Here is a 21,010-nt window from a genome sequence, read left to right as displayed (position 1 = left end):
TTCATATTTGAAGCAAGAGAACAAGATCATTAGATGAATAAAATCAAGGCGATGAGTATTAGTTTGCAAATATGAAACTATCATTAGTGTATCAAATGTGCAAGTTTAGTAAAACGACGACGTAATTTGTATTGAAAATAGTTATCTACATTCTACACATAAACAAATTAACTCACATTTGCACTCAATTAATTACCATTTGTAACATTTTTTTTCCATTAAGGATAAAGGATGATTAGTACTTTTTAAATTATTTTCAGTAACAGCTAAATAAGTACAAGTACGTTGCATATGGTTTAGTAACGGAGATATTTCTCAATAAGTAACAAATAATTGTTTATCGGCATTAATACGTTTAATAGGAAAAAAAAAAAAATTAATACGTTATACAAACTTGTTTTAATTATTTAAAGAATATATTTTAAATATATTTAAAATTTTTAATACATAAATTTTACTTTTGGGGTTGCAACCCAAGAAATATCTTAGTTTAAAGACATATATACCTCGATTATTTTGTTCAAAGACTTTTATGAAATTGTAAATAGTGTTTCTTTTTTGTTTGGGTTTTAATATTCTAAATTGTAAATAAGATAATGGCTTACTTTTATTTATATTTAAAAATTATATTATCTTAAAACAAATTAAAAAAATCATTAAATTAAAAACTATTATTATTAACTATTGTTTGAAATAAATAGTAAATTTTCAATGGCATACAAAATTGGTTGACCAAAAATAGAGTAATACATGCACTAGTATTTTTTTTTCCTCAATAAATCATGAACAATAAATAATAAATAATTCATAAACAACGATCTTTTTACGTTATTGTTGTATAAAATTCAAATCTCTCACTTTTTGATTTCTCCGCCAATCTTCTCTGTATATTTCTTCCTTCCTTACTGTGTTTCCAGTTCACAGAGTTCAGAACTGAAGCTTCTTCGGATACAATGAATTCAACTTCTTCTTCTTCATCTGTTTCTAATTTTCCAATTCAAATTTCCCAAACACTGAAACCCTAACCTCTCCAACACGCTGAATCCAATGGCCACTGCGGCGTTCAAATCGACCACAAAACGAACTCCTGTCGGAGCCGGAGCTTCAGCGTCTTCCGCCGAGGACACCGCCTCCTCCAACCGCAGCGGCGGCAGCTCCACGTCACTCCACCACCGCCGTTCAAGGAGCCTCAGCAGGTTCTCCCGTTCTCTCACTTCTCACGAGAACAACGATAGCAATAGCAGCAACAGTAACGGAAACGGTTACGATTTCTCTGCTCCGAGGAGAGGGAAGTTCGTCAACACCGTAAGAGGCTCTGGATTCCCGGAGATCAGCCTCGACGACCTCGCTATCGAATTCTTCGAGTCAGCGAACCGAGGCCGCTCCTCAGGTTCTGGAAGGTTCGATTCGGAGGCTACTCCTGCCGCGTCGCAGAGGAGAGGGAGGTCTGTATCGAGGAAAGGATCCGGAGCTGGAGATGATCGGAGGATCAGTATCGGCGGTGGCGGCGGCGGGGGAAGAACGGTCGCCGATGCGAATAATCCGAGGAGGAGGCGATCGGTTTCGGTGGTTCGGTACCAAATTAGCGATTCTGAGGTCAGAAGTAAATAATGCTCCTTTACATTTCCTAGGATTGAATTTGATTTCGATTTCAATTTCAATATGTGCGGTTATGCACTTCAAAGCAACGAATGTCTTTGAATTATGCATTGAGAGAAATTACAGGCAATATCTTGAGTTTAGCAAAGTGTGAGCTCTATTCTTATTTTGTATAACACGGTAAAAAACGTTTTCATGAAAGCAAAATATGATTTAGGACTTCAAATGTTGTTGCTTTATACTGTTTTGAGAGATATATCATATATGGTTCATTTTCATTTGGATATGCATGTTTGGTTTTTGTTTTCATCTCACCTTTTTTTTTTGAATTTCGTGAAGAAAAGAGACTTAAAAATTATATGGTTAATCATTGTTCGGTCAACTAACCTTGATATAACTATTAATAACATATCACATTAGAAAAGTACTGAAAATATAAAACCATGTATGATTTTTTCTTGGCAGAGTGACCTGGATCATTCTCAGAAGTCTAGAAGTCGCGTGAGTATGAAAAATAGTGATATTGGGAACAAGCTAACGAACAAATCAGTTGCTTCAGATCAAAGACCAAGTCTTAAGAAGTCTCTAAGCCAGAAGGATTTGAGATCGTTTGATGGCTACTCTGTAAGTACTACATTTATCGTATTCTCTTCTAATGTTAGTATTTGTTTCTTTATGTGAAACTTCAATGTTTGTTGTAAATTTTTCCAATTAGATCTTGTGATGCATCAGTTGAAACAATATGCTATGCTAGGAGATTTGAATGTTTTAACATTTACTATAGTTTGGATGCTGAAGTTGAGGGGGAAAACTAATGGTGTTGATAGAATTTTTAAAATGTCCAAGATAAAAGTAATAAAAGGAATCGTAAACTAATGTCATTCTCAATATCTCATTGCACATATTTTTTGTAATTTAGCTAAATCTGTTAATCTTTCTATTGCTTTTCAGAGTCATTCTTCAGTTCTTACGGATGATGAAGGAGCAGGTGTTCACTTTAATAAGAATGGAAGTGAGAAACAAGTGGTTTATCCACAGAAGAAGGTTGATGAATTACAGTTGTTCAAAGCTGCTTCAGTTCAATAATATTCACTTCTAATATTCTTCCTGTTTTGGAAAAAAAAAAAAAAACAACACTTCAGGTGGCAGATTCAGTCATGGATAATGGATCACACAAAGTAACTCAGAAAGAAATTAGGCATTTGGGAATTGAACAAGTATGTGTCTGTTACATGAGTTTATTTTCTCTATATCTGTTGTTAATATGAATGTTATCGTGCATTGTGTCTCTCTAATGAATCGCTCACTTTTAGGCTGTGGCAAAACCAAGAGGTATTCAGTCTGTTTCTTCGGCTAGAAGGAACTATGAAAGTGAACTGGAACAGGTAATAGAAATTTTTAGAAGATAAACAGTCTCCTATTTATTCGTATAACATGGACTTTTTCTTCCCTAGAACATTCGCATTCTTTTGGTTGGTGTTTTGTAAAATTGTGAACAACGGTAAGTGCTGACTTTTTGTTGCAGCTATTCTCTATTTGATATTTTTCAGATTTTCTTTTGCTTTTACTATTAGTAAATTTATAAAATAGCTTAGCAAATGATTTATTTGTATCATTATTCTTTATTCATAATGGTATCCTGGATATTGAAAATTAAGTGTATTATGGAAAACTGCCTTCTTGCAATTCATGCTTGCCTTTACCAGATGATATAATTTTTTTAAAATACAATAATTGACATTAGAAGTTATTCTTTGCCCAAGATAATGATTTTATTCTTCTTATTGTTTGGAACTAACAGTCACAGAAGCGAAAACAGGAGTTGTTAGCTGAAATAGTGTTTGAGGAGCAGCGAGGCAAAGAACTTTCGAAGATTGTTAATGAACTGGTTCCTGCTACTAGGAACAATTCTGCACAAAAACCATCAAGAGCCAGGAAGGTGGATAACTCTTTTACACTAAGTATTCTGATAATGATTTTGCTGTTCGACCTTTTAACCATTGTATTTTATTTTTCAGAGAAGTAATGACAGAAGCAGAATGTCTATGTGCTTAACTGAGGAGGCTGAGAGATATATTGAGGATTTTATTTCAAATGTTGAAGATACTACAGATATTTCTTCCCTGGATGGAGAAAGGAGTGATACAAGCTCATCCATTGGAGGTTTGATAAAGCCGGAAACATATAGTAGCCCCCCAATAGCTAGATCTATTCCTGGTTTAACGGATGGGGTTACCTTGCCATGGTTACAATGGGAGACTAGTAATGATGTTTCTCATGCAGCAAGCCTGAATAATAAAGCACAGATGACCTTGACCCCAAAGAGTGCAAGTTCAACTCAGGTTGTCACTGAACTTTAATTATTCTCCAAATGACAATGTGCTTGAGATAAAATGATTTTGCTTCTTCCCGGAGATAACATGACTATATGAAAAATACCGTGATTCTGACCTAAAAGCCTGGTTTCAATAATGTGAACACGGAGATCATGTTTTTTGATTGGTCATATTAACATGTCCGAATATGTCCCCTGATTTGTTGCATAATTGGATGGTTTCAAGTAGCCAGTAAGATTTTGGATGCATTTGCTTTTGAAAAGCGACTTTTTCTTAAAACTTATTTTAAGTATATTGTATTTTTTTTTCTAGGGAAGTTATTTTCTACGAATAAATCATTTGCTAAGCTATTTAGGTGTTAGGGGAATATTTGATGCAAATTGAAAATTTTTGAGACAAAATTGAAACAAAATAAAACTCGGGTATTTTTGAATTTTTGACAAACTTTAGAGACAAAAAATATATTTTATCCAAATAATTATAATTTGATTCTCTTTAGAAGTGCGGTATTACTAACTTTTTCTCAAAAGTTATAAATCGACTCTAGATCAAATTCACTTAAAAGGTTTTTCAAAAGACAATAAAAAAAAATCAATCGAAATGGCCAGCATAATCAATGAATTAAAAGACCGCTCTTTGTTTTAGAAACAAATTTTATAGATTTCATACATACTATACCCCCATAGGAAATATCGAAGGCACAAGATCAAAGTAGCTATTCTGTGAGCAGTCGTGGAAGTTGGAGCCCAGAATGCCTTAAAGAGTATATCGGAAAGGATGTATACAGTAAATTTGGAGAATCTTTTAGTTACTCAGACAAGTCTTTCTCGGCCAGATCCAAAGGATTAAGGTACGACATGGATGAGTACCTTAAAGTTAAAAGCAAAGAAGATATTATAATTGAGAGATGGAGGCAACAGCATAGAATTAATTCTGGCAGCCTCGTATTATGTAACCTGAGATTATTTTGAGAAATTATTGTTTGTTGATAGAGCACTTGGATAAATTGTACTTGATTTAAAAGATGACATCTCAATTGATAGAGCAGAATCCATCTAAGTGTTCTATGCACAGGCAATTATTTCTCAATTGTTTTAAGATATGTCTCTGCCTCTGAAGGGTGGCCAATTTGCCTTCTTCTGTGGCATGGTTTCTATTCTGTGTATAGATAATTATTCGTATTATTGTAGTTCATCAGGCCATGTTTGCAATTTGAAGGCTATATTTGAAGCTAGTAAGCTGGTGAACGATATAAACTTTATATGCCGAAGTTTTTTGTTCTTGTTTATCACATTGTGCCTGTGGGGTTTAATATATATAAAAGTTGTCGATATTATGATGTGTTCAAATTAAAAAGTTTTGATATTCTTATAATATAATTGCTCTAAAAATTTAAAAACTTGAAAGTTTTTGTGCTTTAACAGGAATTTTCTATATTTAACACCTTAAACAACTTTTTATTATTGTTATTAGAAAAGTATAAAAATGTAGTAATTATTAGTTTTTGTGTTTATAAAAATTTTATGTTGTTGCAAAGAAGTTTGATTATTTTGAAAGGTGATAATTTTATTAAAAGATATAATATACATTCGATGTTAATAATTAATTAATTATTTGTATAAAATATATATTAAAATATAGAATGTTTAAAAAACATGTGAAATAAAATATATAATATATAATAACTAAAATAAAGTGGTATTTTGAGATTTTTTTTCAAGATTTAGTAATAAGTACAATATATTTTACAATTTGAAACCGCTAGAGTAATGGACTAATGGAGAAATTTAAAAAATTCCGATTAAAAAGCACAATTTTAATAATGAAAAATAGTGAGTAATTTTTTAGTACATATATTTTGAATAACAAATGAAAAATAGATATTGCCACTTTAACTTTAATAATGCTATTTTTTTCCCTACAAATTCATATAACAAACAAATTGAAAAATGTTACTTGTACAATAAAATTTAACCTTTAATCAGCCTTTAATATTATTTAATTAATTTTTAATTAAAACATATTCCTATTTTTTAGGATACATATTTATAGTTAAGATTAATTTAAATTTTAAAAACTAAAATTTTTCTAACTTCCTATCCACTTCATAGTTAGTTATTATTTTCTTCTTTTACGTTTTTTCTCTCTTCTCTCTATAAAACGGTTTTCTTCTTTAAAATTTCAATTTGTATCTGCAGACAAAAAAATTCAAAATCAGTGCATTTAGAAAAAAATTAATCCCTTACGTATTGTACCTTTGATAAAATACAGCATCTATTTTACGATTTTCTAGTGATGAATGATCGAATATAATTATATACATAAACTAAAATATTTTCGATTGTAACACATCTAAAATTATTAAGTTATACAAAAAATATTTTTAAAATTCGTCCAAAATTATAAATCTAAAATTTAAATTTAAACATTAAAAAACAATTGTAACACATCTAAAATTATGAAGTTATATAGAAAATATTTTTGAAATACATCCAAAATCATAAATCTAAAAATATTTTTAAAACTCGTCCAAAATTATAAATCTAAAATTTAAATTTAAACATTAAAAAACAATTGTAACACATCTAAAATTATGAAGTTATATAGAAAATATTTTTGAAATACATCCAAAATCATAAATCTAAAATCTAAATTTAAATATTAAAAAATAATTGTAACACATCTAAAATTATGAAGTTACACAGAAAATATTTTTGAAACACATCCAAAATCATAAATCTAAAATTTAAATTTAAACATTAAAAAACAATTGTAACACATCTAAAATTATGAAGTTATATAGAAAATATTTTTAAAACACTTCCAAAATACAGAAATTGCACATGCAAAAATAATTTAACATTGCAATATATATGAAAATCTCTTTAGGCCATTTTATTCGATTTTTTATTTCAAAAAAATCAAATTTTATACAGAATAATAAAAAAAAGTAATGGTGTTAGAAACTCATCCAAACCTTAGATAAGTTTTCGACGTGGACGAACAACGACGAGGAGGAGAAAGGCGGCGACGAAGATGAGTGTTGACGAAGGGGAATGTGGCGTTGTGAATGAGCGCCGAGAAGGAAGAAGGCATCGTTGAAGATGAGCGCAGAAGAGGAAAGTGGCATGGATGAACGATGTGCACCTCTGAGTTTTTCATGTGCGCCTCTGATTTTCGACATGGCGCAAACGTGACTTCTACTTCTTTGAGTGTTTTGTAGGAGTTTAATTAATAATTTGATGGTTTAAGGTTTATTTTATAATTTTAAAATTAAAATTTTGAATTTTGAATAATTTGATTTTTAGATATGTATTTAAATTATAATATATTAATAATTAAATATATTAAATTTGAAACAAAAATTTAAATTTTAAATTTTAAAATTTAGTTTTTTTTAGATTGTATTTTGAACGTGTATTTAATTTTAAAAGGACAGTAAATCTATTCATAATTTTTAGTTGTGTTTGTTTTAATTTTTTTTAATTATTGTAATAAAAGGCTGAATGTTGTACCATTTTTAAAGGATACCTAGTTGAATTGAAACAAATTATATAAGGCGAATAACGTAAGTATAAACGTTCGTGTGAGCATGGGTAGAATACAAGGCAGAGGCACGTGATTGAAAGTTGAAAGGGAGAAGGATAGATAGGATCATAGGAATTGCGAAAAACGTCAAACAAGAGCAGCCTTAGTAGTGGGGTCGTGGGGAGGGAAAAGTTGTGAAAATAATTGTTGCTTAGTCAGCAATCCCAGGAGATCCAATCAGCTGGCACCATGATGACAAACTACCACATACCATTCCAATTCAGCAAATTACAGGAATGGCTGATTCTCAGGAACAGGAACAGGCTCAGCCGCTGCTCCTCCCCGCTTCTGATTCGAATTCCAAGCCAACTCAGTTTCAACGCCCTCCCAGAGTTGCCTCCCTTGATGTCTTCCGTGGCCTCTCTGTTTTTGTAACTAACTAACTAACTAACTCATTCTTTGTTGCTCTCTTCTAGTCAACGCCCTTGACAAATTCCGTTTTCAGCTGATGATGGTGGTTGATTATGGTGGCTCCATCTTCCCCATGATAGCTCATGCCCCCTGGAATGGAATTCACTTGGCTGATCTCGTCATGCCTTTCTTCCTCTTCATAGCCGGAGTTTCTCTTGCTCTTGTTTATAAGGTAACACGTTACATCTTCTTCTTGTTTCCTCACTCATTATTCCATTCATTCATTATTCATATAATTTCAGACAAGGCCTCCAAGAAGACTAGCAGCCACATCGCAAGCCTTACTCAGAGCACTCAAACTCTTCGCCGTTGGTATCCTCCTTCAAGGTAATCATAATTCGTAATTTATAATTGTCATTCTTATATACCATGTAATTCTTCTAATTTGTATTGGTTATCATTTAATTTAATTTAGGTGGCTATTTCCATGGAGTGAATTCCTTTACTTTTGGTGTTGACATCCAAACAATACGCTGGCTGGGAATTTTACAGGTGAGGTATTCCCCCTTCTTTCTTACAACTTACAACTCACAACTCGTGATGAATCTATAAGTCTTCCGTTCTTCTGTCAACCCAGAGGATATCTATTGGATACACTGTTGCTGCTTTATGCGAGATTTGGCTTCCACCTCCTCGCTGCAAAGAACACAAATTTGACCTCAGAAGTTATTTCTCGCATTGGTAAATTTGACCTCTCTCACAATCGCTTCAATTCCATTGTGCAATCATCATCCGTGTTAAAGATATAACCATTTAAGTCGCCTCCTCTTATCAGCTTAAACTTTTAGAAAAAGTAGTATCATGACATAGTATCAGAGTTTCTATGACCGAAAAGTCTAGAGTTGAAAAAAAAGAGAGAATAGCATAAGGCAAATAAAAGGAGTAAAGAAGACCTATGCAAAAAATTAAGCAAACCCGAAAGAGGTTTTTGTTTGAAGAGGTGTGTTAAAAATATAATCATTTATGTTGTCTTCTCCTATCAGCTTAAGTTTTTGGGAGAAGTGGTATCATAACAATCCGTTAATGTCATCACTTAGACAACTGTATACTGCCTCTCTCCGGTTACTGTTTATTTGTCAATAGCACTTAACTTCATTTTAATGAAATAATATTTTCCCTTCATTTTACCTTTTACTCAAATAGCTGAATACTAGTAGAGTAGTTATGTTCATCCATTATATGCAGGTTTGTTGCTGTAACACTATTGGCGCTTTACTCGGGATTATTGTATGGTCTATATGTGCCAGATTGGCAATTTCCAGAATCAAGCTCAACCTCTTCTTTTCCTCAAATTGATGGTGACATTATTTACACGGTAACATTAGGCTGAACCTGGGTTTGACTTTTGTTCTGGATTTGATGCATGAGCCAATGTTTTTAATTGCAATATGATCTGCATATGTTTACAGAAGATGGTTTTCTATGCTAATTAAGTTTGCATGTTTAAATTCATTTGTTGGAAATATGCTGCTGATGATTGCAGTGTTTTCAAATTGATAAGGTGAATTGTTCTGTGAGAGGAGATCTTGGACCTGCCTGTAATTCTGCCGGAATGATTGATCGCTATGTGCTTGGCATTAACCATCTTTACAGAAAGCCCGTTTACAGAAATCTTAAGGTAACTTATACTTGCTCAATTTCTTTGCTCCATGATTTACAGCATAAGATGATACATCAATGTCTTGCTCATGATCTACCTGCCAGGAGTGCAACATGTCTACCAAGGGCCAAGTTTCGGATACCTCACCTCCATGGTGTCATTCTCCATTTGATCCAGAAGGCATTTTAAGGTGCTCAATCTAAATACACTTTCTAAACTTATTTTTCTTCTTTTATAATTCGATTGATTAAGAAAATGAGAAAGGACCTTAGATACCTTTTTGTGAGATCCTTGTTTACTTTGAACAATCATACCTGTGTGTCCTCAATTTTTTTATGTGATCTTGTTTGATTCCTTCTATTGTACCATGGTTTCGATGAACCTAAAATGGATTGTTTTCTATAAATTAAATTGCAGACATCAGTAATCTACTATCATCTTTTGTTTTTAACATTCTTTATTAGTATTCCATTGTGTTTGGGGTTGTAAGTTTCATTTTGGTTTTAAAGTCATGTTGGTTGGACCAATAGATAGACAGTTTATAATCCTTTCCAATTGTTCACAGCTCCATAACTGCCGCAGTGTCATGCATTATTGGACTTCAATATGGTCATGTTCTTGCCCATCTACAGGTAAGATTGAGCATCAAGTTTATTGAAACTCATGGCATGTAAAATTTATCATTCTCAATGATATGAACACTTAAAAGCCTTGATACTCTGGTTCAAATATTGTGTATCGGCATTGAGTCATCTCCCATACTTTTAGTTAATTATGGATTGAAATTTACTTTTCTGTATAATTCTACTATAGGAACACAAAGGGAGGCTAAACCAGTGGCTATGGTTATCAGCTTCATTTTCGGCCCTCGGGTTTTTCTTGGCTTTAATAGGTGTGTGCTATATAAGCTGTCGCTGGATTTCTTCAATATGTGGAGTACTTACAATAGGTTACTAACTAATAGTTTAAGGATGATCTTTCATCATCATGATTGTTTGTATTTTTGCAAATTATTAGCTTCTTTTAAAGTTAAATGATGCTATAGAAGAAATGATATATATTTTATCCTTTTTCAGGCATCCCTCTAAATAAATCTCTGTACACAATCAGTTATATGCTAATAACCTCCGCAGCTTCTGGCCTCACGTTCATCGCTTTATATGTTCTGGTGAGTTATTACTTCTTAGTGCTTTTGCCAGAGAATAATATCTGGATACGGATTCGATAATATATAACATCCTTTATTGGCTTCATTACATTTTAATATTCTTTTCGTGAGCATTGTGTCATGTGGCATTTACTTTTGTTTTACATTTCTGATTTTGAAGAAATTGTGATAGTGTTTAGACAGTGCAGGTAGATGTTAATGGTCACAGGCGTTTAACAAGTGTGTTGGAATGGATGGGAAAGCACTCGTTAAGTATATTTGTGCTCGTGTCTTCAAACATGATTGTGATTGCTATTCAAGGATTTTATTGGACTAAGCCCGAAAACAACATTGTATGATACTCTTGCCTGCTGCTTTACACATTATGTTGTCAGTTTTAATGTAGTTACCACTTGCCACAAACAGTTAACCATACCATTTGAATGCACATATCTTCTCCTTGCAGATACATTGGATTGTAACACGTTTTGTGCACACATAACATAAGGTCCTCTGGTATTGCTAGCTTTACACGCTTCGTCTTCTTTCATAACACACATCCTCAGGCAAAGGGATCAACAAATCGAGCCTGCAGCAAGCTAAATCGTCAAAATTACCCTTCTCTCCCGAGTTTGAGTGCTTACTCAATTGCATAGGTGCTTCAGTATAGCACGAGTTCATCAAATGCTATGGGGTCATTAGAAATAATCAAACTAGTCTTTGTTGAACTTCCATCTTTGCTTTTATAAAATTGTGAATATAAGTGCTGACTTGATAAGGTTCTACTGCACCTATTCTCTATTTGATATTTTTTATTCTCTTCTAACTTTAGTATTAGTATATTTATAAATAGCTTTGCAAATGATCTATTCTTATTATTCTTTATTCATAATGGTATCCTGGTTGTTCTAAAACTATGTTATGGAAAAATGCTTTTTTGCAATTCATGCTTGCCTTTACCCCCATGATATACTTTTTTAAAATAAAATAACTGACATTAGAAGCGAAAACAAGACTTATTAGCTGAAACAGTGTTTGAGGAGCAGCGAGGCAAAGAACTCTCAAAGATTGTTTATGATCTGATTCCTGCTATGAAGAATAATTCTGCACAAAAATCATCAAGAGCCAGGAAGGTGGATAACTCTTTTACACTAAGCATTCTCATAATGATTTTGCTGTCTGACCTTTTAACAATTCTATAATTCTATTTTTCAGAGAAGTAATGACAGAAGCAGAATGTCTATATGCCGAACCGAGGAGGCGGAGAGATATTTTCAAGATTTTATTTCATATGTTGAAGATACTACAGATATTTCTTCTCTGGATGGAGGAAGGAATGATACAAGCTCATCCATTGGAGCATTGATAAAGCCAGAAACATATAGTATTTTACCCACCAGTAATACCTAGATTCCTGGTTTAAAAGATGGGGTTAGCTTGCCATGGTTACAAGGGGAGACTAGCTAGTAATGATGTTTCTCATGCGACAAGCCTGAATAATAAAGCACAGATGACCTTCACCCCAAAGGGTGCAAGTTTAACTCAGGTTATCACTGAACTTTAATTATTTTCCAAATGAAAATGTGCTTGAGATCAAATTGTTTTCCAAATTATATATATATTTGATACACTATTTGAGAAGTATTTTTGTTCATAATTGTAATTTGATTCTCTTTAGAAGTGAGGTGTTACTAACTTCTTCTCAAAAGACGAAGTTACAAATTGACTCTGATCAAACACACTTAAAAGGTTTTTCAAAAAACAAACAAAAAAGTCGATCAAAATGTCCACCATAATCCATGAATTGGAAAGACATAACACATTTACACCGTTCTCTTTTTAACATGAAAAAATTTGGAGAATCTTTTAGTTACTCAACAAGTCTTTCTCATTTACACGATTACATCTAAAGGATTACCTTAAAGCTAAAAGCGAAGAAGATTTTATAATCGAGAGATGGAGGCAATTGTTTGTTCATAGAGCACTTAGATAAATTGTATTTGATTTATTTAAAAGATGACATCTCAGTAGATAAAACAGAATCCACCTAAGTGCTCCATGCAGAAGCAATTATTTCTCTGTTGTTTTAAGACATGCCTCTGCCTTTGAAGGGTAGCCAGAAATGATAGTTTACTCTATTATTATAGTTCATCAGGCCATGTTTGCAAATTGAAGGCTATATTTGAAGCTAGTAAGCTGGTGAACAATATAAACATTATATGCCGAAGGTTTTTTTTTTTTCTTGTTCATGACTTATGGGGTTAATATATATAAAGATATTTTGATATGGTCAATTTAAAAAGTTTTGATATTCTTGCTACAATAATTGCTTTGAAAATTTTAAAAAACTTGAAAGTTTTTGTCTTTTAACTGAAATTTTCTATATTTAACCCATTATTATTATTATTATTATTATTATTATTGCACTTCTAATTTTAATTAGGGTTAATATAGCACTTTATTCTTTAAACTTTTACATCATGTGCAAATCTACTCCACAAACTTTTTCAAATATGTAGGTTGACTCCTTTGTAATTTTTTTTATGTAAAATTATGCTATACTATACTTATTTTCTTTTTTAAAATGATATCATTATTGGGGATAATTTGAAGTAAAAATTAATAGTATCCAAATATTATAAATGATGTAATACTTTTAAAAAGTAATTGTGTCACATATTATAAAACTGCTAGTAACAATTCTTATAATAAAAAATAATTACCAAATCAGTCATTTATATAAAATATCTGATAAATATAAAATATATATTAAAATGAGTTAGGCACGACATATATTTATATATAAATATATAATGAGCTAATATTCTAATTGATATTTAAAGTTTTAATTTATTCAATTTTATCTCCGAATTTATCATATGTGGCTTACATTAGTTCTTAATTCTATTTTCGTCATAGAACTATTAACGACATGTTGAGATAGACTGATGACAGTTATGCTGGACTCCTTAAAGCTATGTGACGGGAGTAGATCTTTTCTATTTTGTCTTCAATTATTTATTAAAGTGTGATTTTTTATCATTCACTATTTTCTCTCACGTGTTTTTTCTTGATCCCACTTAAAGAGTGTATAGTGAGAGATCACATCTTACCAAATAATTAAAAAAAAAATCAGAAGATCCATTCCGTGACATGATAATTAAATTTTTTTACCCCAATTTGTTCCATAAAAAGCATTTAAAACTCTTAAATGAAATTTGAATTATGGTTTTAAATGTTTTGTAGAAAATAAATTGAAGTAAAAAAATTTTAATTGTCACTTAAACAGCAGTTAGAAAGTCTAGTAAAGTAACCGTTACTCTATCTAAGTACACATCTCATGGTTCAGGATTTTAAGTTTAACAATTTTGTGATAAAAATAAAGTATCAGTGATGAATATTAAATTAAAAGACCAAATTAAATAAATCAAAATTTTAAAAACTAAAATACAATCCAAGTGTAATTTCAGAAACTAGTATTTAATTCAACAACATCTTGAAGAACACCTAAAACCAGTCTAAGTAGGCATATCACATGAATGCCCAAAGGTCACTCACAGACATAGGAAACCAAAAGAAAGAGAGTACAAGAAGAACACCACACAGCAAGCGCCTTGATTACATAGACTTCAATCCATCCAATCAAAACCAAATCTTTGCCCTACTCTGTGACGGCCATATGACTGCCGCAGATACTATATAACTTATAAAAAACATCACAAGTGGGATTGATACAACAATGGATGATTTTGTAGTTGGCATCAACCCAGTAATCATGGTAATCGCTAACAAAAGGGTGACATAGTTCAACATTGTAATAGTAGCGAAAACATTGTCTGACAAGACAGATGTCCCTACTGCAGTAGAATTGAGGGATGAAGTAGCGTTTACAAGATTATTACTATTTGGACCATTGTCGCTACCACCCTGAGTGAGTCCACCTGGGGGACTCAGAACCGTTTGATAAATTGCGGTCACGATCAGAGTAGCAACTACCATTAAAGCGTTGCGTTGTTGTTCACTTACTTGCCTTCTATTGCGATCCGCTCGTATGAGAAGAAGTGACAGAAGTGAATTAAATTTTAGTTTGTCTTCACGGTTGAAATTATCATCAACCGCTGCACCACGTTTTGCTTTAGCTTTCAATAATGTTTTTTTAATCGTTGGTAAAGCAAGAGCTTCCGCCAAGTCTAATGCTGTTCGATTCTCCAAATTCTTAGCATTTATGTTCACTCTTTTCATCAAGAAATCAACGGCCTGCGTACACCCAATTTCAAATTAATTAACAACTAAATTTCAATAAATTTAGAATACTTTGTTGGAAAGAAATGACAGAATTTTCAAGAATTTAAAAGCAGGTGTCTCGGAAGTTATCAACAGGTGGATTAAGAGCTATAAAAAGTGGACTAATCTTGATCCTTAGTTGTTGATGGCAATGTCAAAAACTGATACCTGCTGGTTAGCATTGAGTGTTGCTATGTGCAAAATGGTGTTGCCATCTGAATCCTTCCAGTTTAAAATAGAGCGCTCTAAAGAATAAGCATCCTCACGGACAATGCTCCTGACCCAGCCAACCAGAATTTGAAAGGCTCTCAAGTTTCCATTTATGAGCGAAATATGGAGTGCAGTCTCATTTTTCATATTCACATCTTCAATAGAACCAGGGCATGCTTCAAGCAAGTCAATTAAAAGTGTGATGTTTTCATTATCATCACCAGATTGACATACAAAATGCAAAGGAGTGACGCCTTCTCTTCCTTTAACTCGAACGAGATCTTTGTTGATTTCTACAAGGCGACGCACCAGATTGTGTTGATTATTTTGTAATGCAAGGTGGATTGGACTAAAACCTTGCTCGTTTAGCTTCCAACCAAATGAAGGCTTCAATCTCATAATCTCTATAGAAAATTCTAGATGTCCTGTAAAAGAGAATAAAAATCATATTTTACACAAAACTAAGAGAGTATATATTATTAAACGTCTAAACTCTAAACTAAACCAGTAAATTATAAAATGATTTAAATAGTAAAATTGGAGATTTAAGAGACTTTTACCTGCATATGCAGCAGTGTGCAGAGGAGTGTTGACAAATGGCACTGCATCAACCACCTCCAAAATGCGTGGATTCTGTTGAATAACTTTGTAGATAGTGTCTGTTTCTCCTAACAAAGCAGCACCATACAACTCACTATATTTGCCATGTTTGATAACCTTCCTTGATTTTCTTTTCAGAACCGAGGAACTGAACAGAAGTGAACTCAACCCTTGAATCGCCCTGTTAAAATAAGTGGCAATCTTTAACCTTCGTTTTTTTATGTATTATGTAAAGTTTATTGGTTTGAGGACCTTGAGATTTGTGAATAAATTATAGGAAGATTATATATTCTAAGTTAACTATACAAAAGAAAGCACGTGATTTTACCTGCTATACAATTATACACAGTAACGGTTCTGATTAACTCAAAATAAAAAGGACTTCATACTAAGAGTTGAAATTGAAAAAGTATAGGTAATCAATAACATTGGTGAACAATAGATATATCGGATGTTCATTTCACTAATATGCAGATGATTATTCTAATATTAAGATTTAGATGGGTAATTTAAAAGTATAAAATGTTTTTATTTTATTGATAGTTGTTCATATTGGTTCAAAAAAGTTATTAGTTACCTAGCATAATCCAAAATTTTATATGAATATTCAGAATCACATTCCCAGTAACAATTAACAATTATTCTTATAATCAAACATACGTAGTCAAAGTATTCAACAACAATTGATGCACCAAGTTTTGCTCTAGCATTCAATAACGCTCTTTCAATCATTGGCAAGTCTAATGCTGTTTGCTTCTCCAAATTCTTGGCATTTATGTGCACCATTTTTTTCAATAAATCAACAGCCTGCGTGCACCTAATTTCAAATTAATTAACATACAACAAAATTCGATCTCACTGTTTTTTTTTTTTTTTTTTGCCTTTTGTTTGTATTTAATAATTACTCAGAATAACTTATAATATTAAAGGTAATAAATATGTAATTATATATATTATACCTATGAAATTATATTTATTAAGTTAAATAAAATAATTTTAAATTATTCTTTCATAGCATTATTTAATGTGAGTCGGGTCACAACCCACTTAGAGATCGTGCACATATCCAACATTGGTTATTTTATCACGAAATTCTTAGGTAATTTATGAAAGATAAACACACACAAAATAATTTTATTAAAAATTGTATAAATAGATGAAATTATTTTAAACAAATGAGTATATTAAAATTGTCATAATAAAATTAAAAGAGTATATTAATCTTCTAAAATTGTAATATAGTAAAACAGTAAGACTATATTTTAAACAAATTAAATTAGGTGGTCGTGTATAGCATGTATGGTTCGTGTTCAAAATCATCAATTTAACATTTCCTCACGCACAAGTATAGTCCACAGATTGAACCAGCTAAAACAACATGAGTTTTAAAAATATATATAAGAGAAAGATATAAGCATAGACACACCAAAATCAGAGTAAAAACTTTGTAGGAGAAAAGATGGCAAATAGAGAGTAATTTTTTTAAAAATATATATAACTCTGATTTTTTAAACTTTGTAATTTTTTTCTTACTCGCTTAGCAAAAGTTAAAAATCAAAGAAAATATCATATATTATCCTTAATAGAAATAAAACTTTATCCAAAAGTAAAAAAAAAAATTGATTTATTCATAAAATATTTTTAAAACACATTTACTTTGTTAAAGTTATCAATTTTTTTTCTTAGATTCTTATGTATGCAAGTTCTTTTTAAATGATATAATTTTGTATTTATAAATAATTCTTCAAATTAAGTTTAGAATCAAGCCTTTTGGTATTCCTGCCTCTTGAACTTACTGTATTATTGCGAGAGGCTAACAGGCGAAGGATTAATGTACTTTGTTCTAAGTGGACTCATTTTTGTTAGGTTGTTTATAATTTCTATGTTGTTGTAACAGTTTGAGTTTTCATCATTCTAATTTATATATTGACTAATCCGATTTTGAACAAAAAATTTTTCTTCTTAAATTCAGAGTTTGAATTGAGTATCTGGTTTTTTGTTTAATTTGTTTGAATAATAAATAAAGTTTGATTTTTTAAAGAGATTTACAAATAATTTAGAATTTGAATCTAAAATATTGTCTATTAAATTTTACAAATAAATTATGATAAATAAATATTATTTTTGATTTTTTTATTCAAATTGATAGGCATAAAGTCAATATATACTACTTTATAGTTGTTATACTTCAAATGCAATTTTTTAATGTCAGTAATGTTCAATTGATAATTTATTTTGCTAGATTTTTTCTCTATATAAAGAGATTAAATATATAATAGGTGTTTGCTACGGTACGATGATAAATAAATACGTACCGATATGTTTAAAATATAGACAAATAACAATAAGACATGTGAAATTTATTTTTCACATCAGCATTTAATTTTTTTTAAATATATAGTATATCACTACTTTTACTAAAATACCCTTTTAATTAAATAAAAATAAAAAATATTTATTTATTTAATTTTATAAAAAGACTTAAACATCCTTCTTTTATTTGATTAGACAAAAATATCCTTTTAAATTAATCAAATTTTAGAATTCAATTAATCCTAATTTTATAGTTTCAAATAATTGAAACAACAAAACAAAAATATGTTAAAAAAATAAAAAATCAAAATTATCCTTCATCTATGTTAAACATATTAAAAAAACAAAAAACCAAGATTGTTCTTCATCTGGATTCAGAAACCTTCTCGTTCACGCCTCTGAAGGTCTTCTTCATCTTCTTCTCTCCTCTTCCTATCCTCTCTCTCTCCTACTCGATCTCTCTCATCTGTCTCACTGTGGGTCGCACGCAAGACGTCATCGTTTTGCTGGGATGTCCTAGCCAATTACCAAACCCAGCAACCTTAGCTCCACACAACGGCTAAACGCGAACCCATCCCTCCCATCACCCTCGAGCTCCTCCTTCCTCTCTCCGTCATCGATCTCACTCCCTCACCTCCGTCCATCTCCCGCCGCCATCGCCGAAACGAGCTTCGAAGCCACCGTGGTTATCGTGCAGCTCTGTTCCACCATCGTGCAGCTACTGTTTTAACTTTGAAAGCACCGTCGCGCAGCTCGGTTCCATCGTCGCCGGGCTCGCCTCCTTTTTTCGTCGCGCAGCTCTGTTCCATCGTCACCGGCGCTATCTCTGTTCCACATGTCATCCCTTCGGTCGTGCCCTTGTCCCCCTCTTGCTCAGGAGGATCTGCTCTGCTCTGTTCTAGGGCTTCTAGCTTCTAGGTATTTTTTTTATAACAATTATTGAATAATTGTTGTTAGTTAATTTGTGAACTTGTTATGGGTTGAATAATTGTTGAATAAGTGTTAATTAATCTGTGAATCTTATTGTTTTTACTGTGAATTACTCCATTGTTAATGATTCTGATAATTCATCGAAGAAGGCTGTGTTTGATGAGGATGAGGAAGATAAATACAAGGAAAGGAATCCTAGGATGAGGCTGTGTTTCGAATGCTTCAGAAGGGGCTAGGGTTCACCATTCACGCCTAGAATCTGGAGTGAGACTGAGATGAATGAACGACGGTGGTGGCGGTCACGACCTGCAAACCCCGGCGACGGCGGTGGCGTCTGGGCTGGGGTTTTCGAATTCTTCAGAGGGCTAGGGTAGGGTGTAAGAGTAAGAGACAGTGAGAGTGTGAGACTGTGATTTGGGAATGGGGAAGAAGGGGGCTTCATGTGGTAACGGGTCGGGCGAGCCGGGCGGGTCGGGTTTCAGTTTTTTATTTTTTAAAAAAACCATTACAATCGGCGCCGTTTGTGTTTTTTAAAGAACCAGCCGGTCACCGGTTCGGTCCAACCGGCCAGTTTTTAACCGGTTTACCGGTTTCTTTGCGGTTTTTTTCCCGCCGGTTAATACAAGAGGACCGGACCGCATGCATTGTCGGTTCGCAGTTAAACCGGTCAAACTGACCGGTCCGGTCCGATTTTCAGAACCTTGTTCTTATATAAAATAAAATTGAGAAACCTTTACCTAAATGCAACATTTGCTACTTCGTTATGTGAGTGTCTTTTTTATTATTATATAAACCGTGGGAGCTAGTCACGGTTTTTAATTTACATGTAAACCGTGGTAGCCTTGCACGGTTTATGGAGGAGAAGCATTGAGCGTAAACTGTGGTAGGTAGCCACGGTTTAGCAAAGTAGAAATATCACCATTAAATCCTATAACCAGCCACGGTTTATGGGAAGAGGAATTCTATGTATATGAGCGAGATTGAAGCTGCTGAAAATATCATTATCAAGTAATGACTAGTGAAGAAGAGAGTTTTCTTATCTTAGTGCATTGCTTTGGGAAAATGAAAAGAAACAAAAAATATGGTGTGAAGTTCAATGACAGAGAACTATTGAGTCTATTACCAATAAAAATATACTAATATAATTTAAATCATATTAAAACGTAAACAAATTTGTTGAGTCCATAAACAAACTTTACAATAGATATAATTTTTATTTAAATAATTAATTTTATTTAAATAATTAATATAAGTACTCTTATTATTTTAAATAAATGTACTCTTATTATTTTAATTTTTGAATTTAAATAAACATATTTGTATTATTTTAAATAAAATTTAAAATTAATATAAGTAAGTTTATTTAAAATTTTAAATTTTAATATTTTAAATAAACATACTCTTATTATTTTAAAATTTTTTAAATTTAAATAAACGTACTCATATTATTTTAAATAAGTATAGTCTTTTAATTTGAAAATAATATGAATGTATTTAAATAAAAAAAATTAACCATTGTTGTTTTTTAAAAATCGAATAAGTATAATTAATTATATGAGTACAATAATACGAATACATACAATTTTATAAATCATTAATTTAAATTATATCTATTTAAATTTTAAATTATAAACTAATACAAATTTTATAATTTAAAAATCTAATTATTTAAATAAAATTAAATTGATGAAAAATAAAAATATACTAATACAATTTACATCGTATTAAACGTAAACAAGTTTCTTGAATCCATAAACAAACTTTAGGTAAATAAATAAGTTTAGTAAATAAATAAATAAGTTTATTTACTTAAAGTTTGTTTATGGACTCAACAAACTTGTTTATGTTTTAATACGATTTAAATTGTATTAGTATATTTTTATTGGCAATACACTCAATGGTTCTCTGTCGTTGAACTTCACACCATATTTTTTGTTTCTTTTCATTTTCCCAAAGCAATGCACTAAGATAAGAAAACTCTCTAAATAAAAT

The 21,010-nt window shown here is 31.6% G+C and overlaps 3 protein-coding genes across 8 annotated transcripts; 2 read left to right on the top strand and 1 right to left on the bottom strand.

The window, feature by feature from the left end:
* Window positions 1-778: 778 nt before the first annotated feature.
* LOC112790376 (uncharacterized) lies at window positions 779-5,223 on the top strand. The gene is made up of 8 exons (XM_025832757.3): window positions 779-1,596; window positions 2,065-2,223; window positions 2,551-2,643; window positions 2,742-2,816; window positions 2,913-2,984; window positions 3,401-3,538; window positions 3,618-3,941; window positions 4,622-5,223. Exons 1-8 carry the CDS (start codon window positions 1,048-1,050, stop codon window positions 4,904-4,906), a joined length of 1,695 nt encoding a protein of 564 aa, XP_025688542.1. The 5' UTR covers window positions 779-1,047; the 3' UTR covers window positions 4,907-5,223.
* Window positions 5,224-7,519: 2,296 nt separating this feature from the next.
* On the top strand, window positions 7,520-11,543 carry LOC112790377 (uncharacterized). Of its 6 annotated transcripts, none has more exons than XM_025832758.3 (13): window positions 7,520-7,894; window positions 7,969-8,106; window positions 8,177-8,261; window positions 8,350-8,426; window positions 8,512-8,615; window positions 9,120-9,249; window positions 9,436-9,552; window positions 9,639-9,724; window positions 10,100-10,166; window positions 10,348-10,426; window positions 10,611-10,702; window positions 10,891-11,034; window positions 11,148-11,543. In XM_025832758.3, the coding sequence occupies exons 1-13, from the start codon at window positions 7,760-7,762 to the stop codon at window positions 11,181-11,183; spliced, it is 1,290 nt and encodes a 429-aa protein (XP_025688543.1). In that variant the 5' UTR covers window positions 7,520-7,759; the 3' UTR covers window positions 11,184-11,543. The 6 variants fall into 6 exon arrangements, 4 of the variants coding, with proteins under 4 accessions (XP_025688543.1, XP_029152864.1, XP_029152863.1 ...); XR_011879843.1 differs by having other exon boundaries at window positions 7,569-7,894; window positions 10,886-11,034; XR_011879842.1 differs by having other exon boundaries at window positions 7,569-7,894; window positions 9,418-9,552; window positions 10,886-11,034.
* A 2,586-nt stretch (window positions 11,544-14,129) lies between these two features.
* On the bottom strand, window positions 14,130-16,033 carry LOC112776611 (uncharacterized). The gene is made up of 3 exons (XM_029297420.2): window positions 15,736-16,033; window positions 15,134-15,600; window positions 14,130-14,938 (listed from the first exon to the last, which is right to left on the bottom strand). Exons 2-3 carry the CDS (start codon window positions 15,572-15,574, stop codon window positions 14,324-14,326), a joined length of 1,056 nt encoding a protein of 351 aa, XP_029153253.2. The 5' UTR covers window positions 15,575-15,600; window positions 15,736-16,033; the 3' UTR covers window positions 14,130-14,323.
* Window positions 16,034-21,010: the final 4,977 nt, after the last annotated feature.

The sequence above is a fragment of the Arachis hypogaea genome, chromosome 3 (genome assembly GCF_003086295.3).
Source record: "Arachis hypogaea cultivar Tifrunner chromosome 3, arahy.Tifrunner.gnm2.J5K5, whole genome shotgun sequence".
In the NCBI taxonomy this organism is placed as follows: domain Eukaryota; kingdom Viridiplantae; phylum Streptophyta; class Magnoliopsida; order Fabales; family Fabaceae; genus Arachis; species Arachis hypogaea.
Note: the sequence above shows the minus strand (reverse complement) of the source record. Positions and strands in the feature narration are given on the sequence as shown.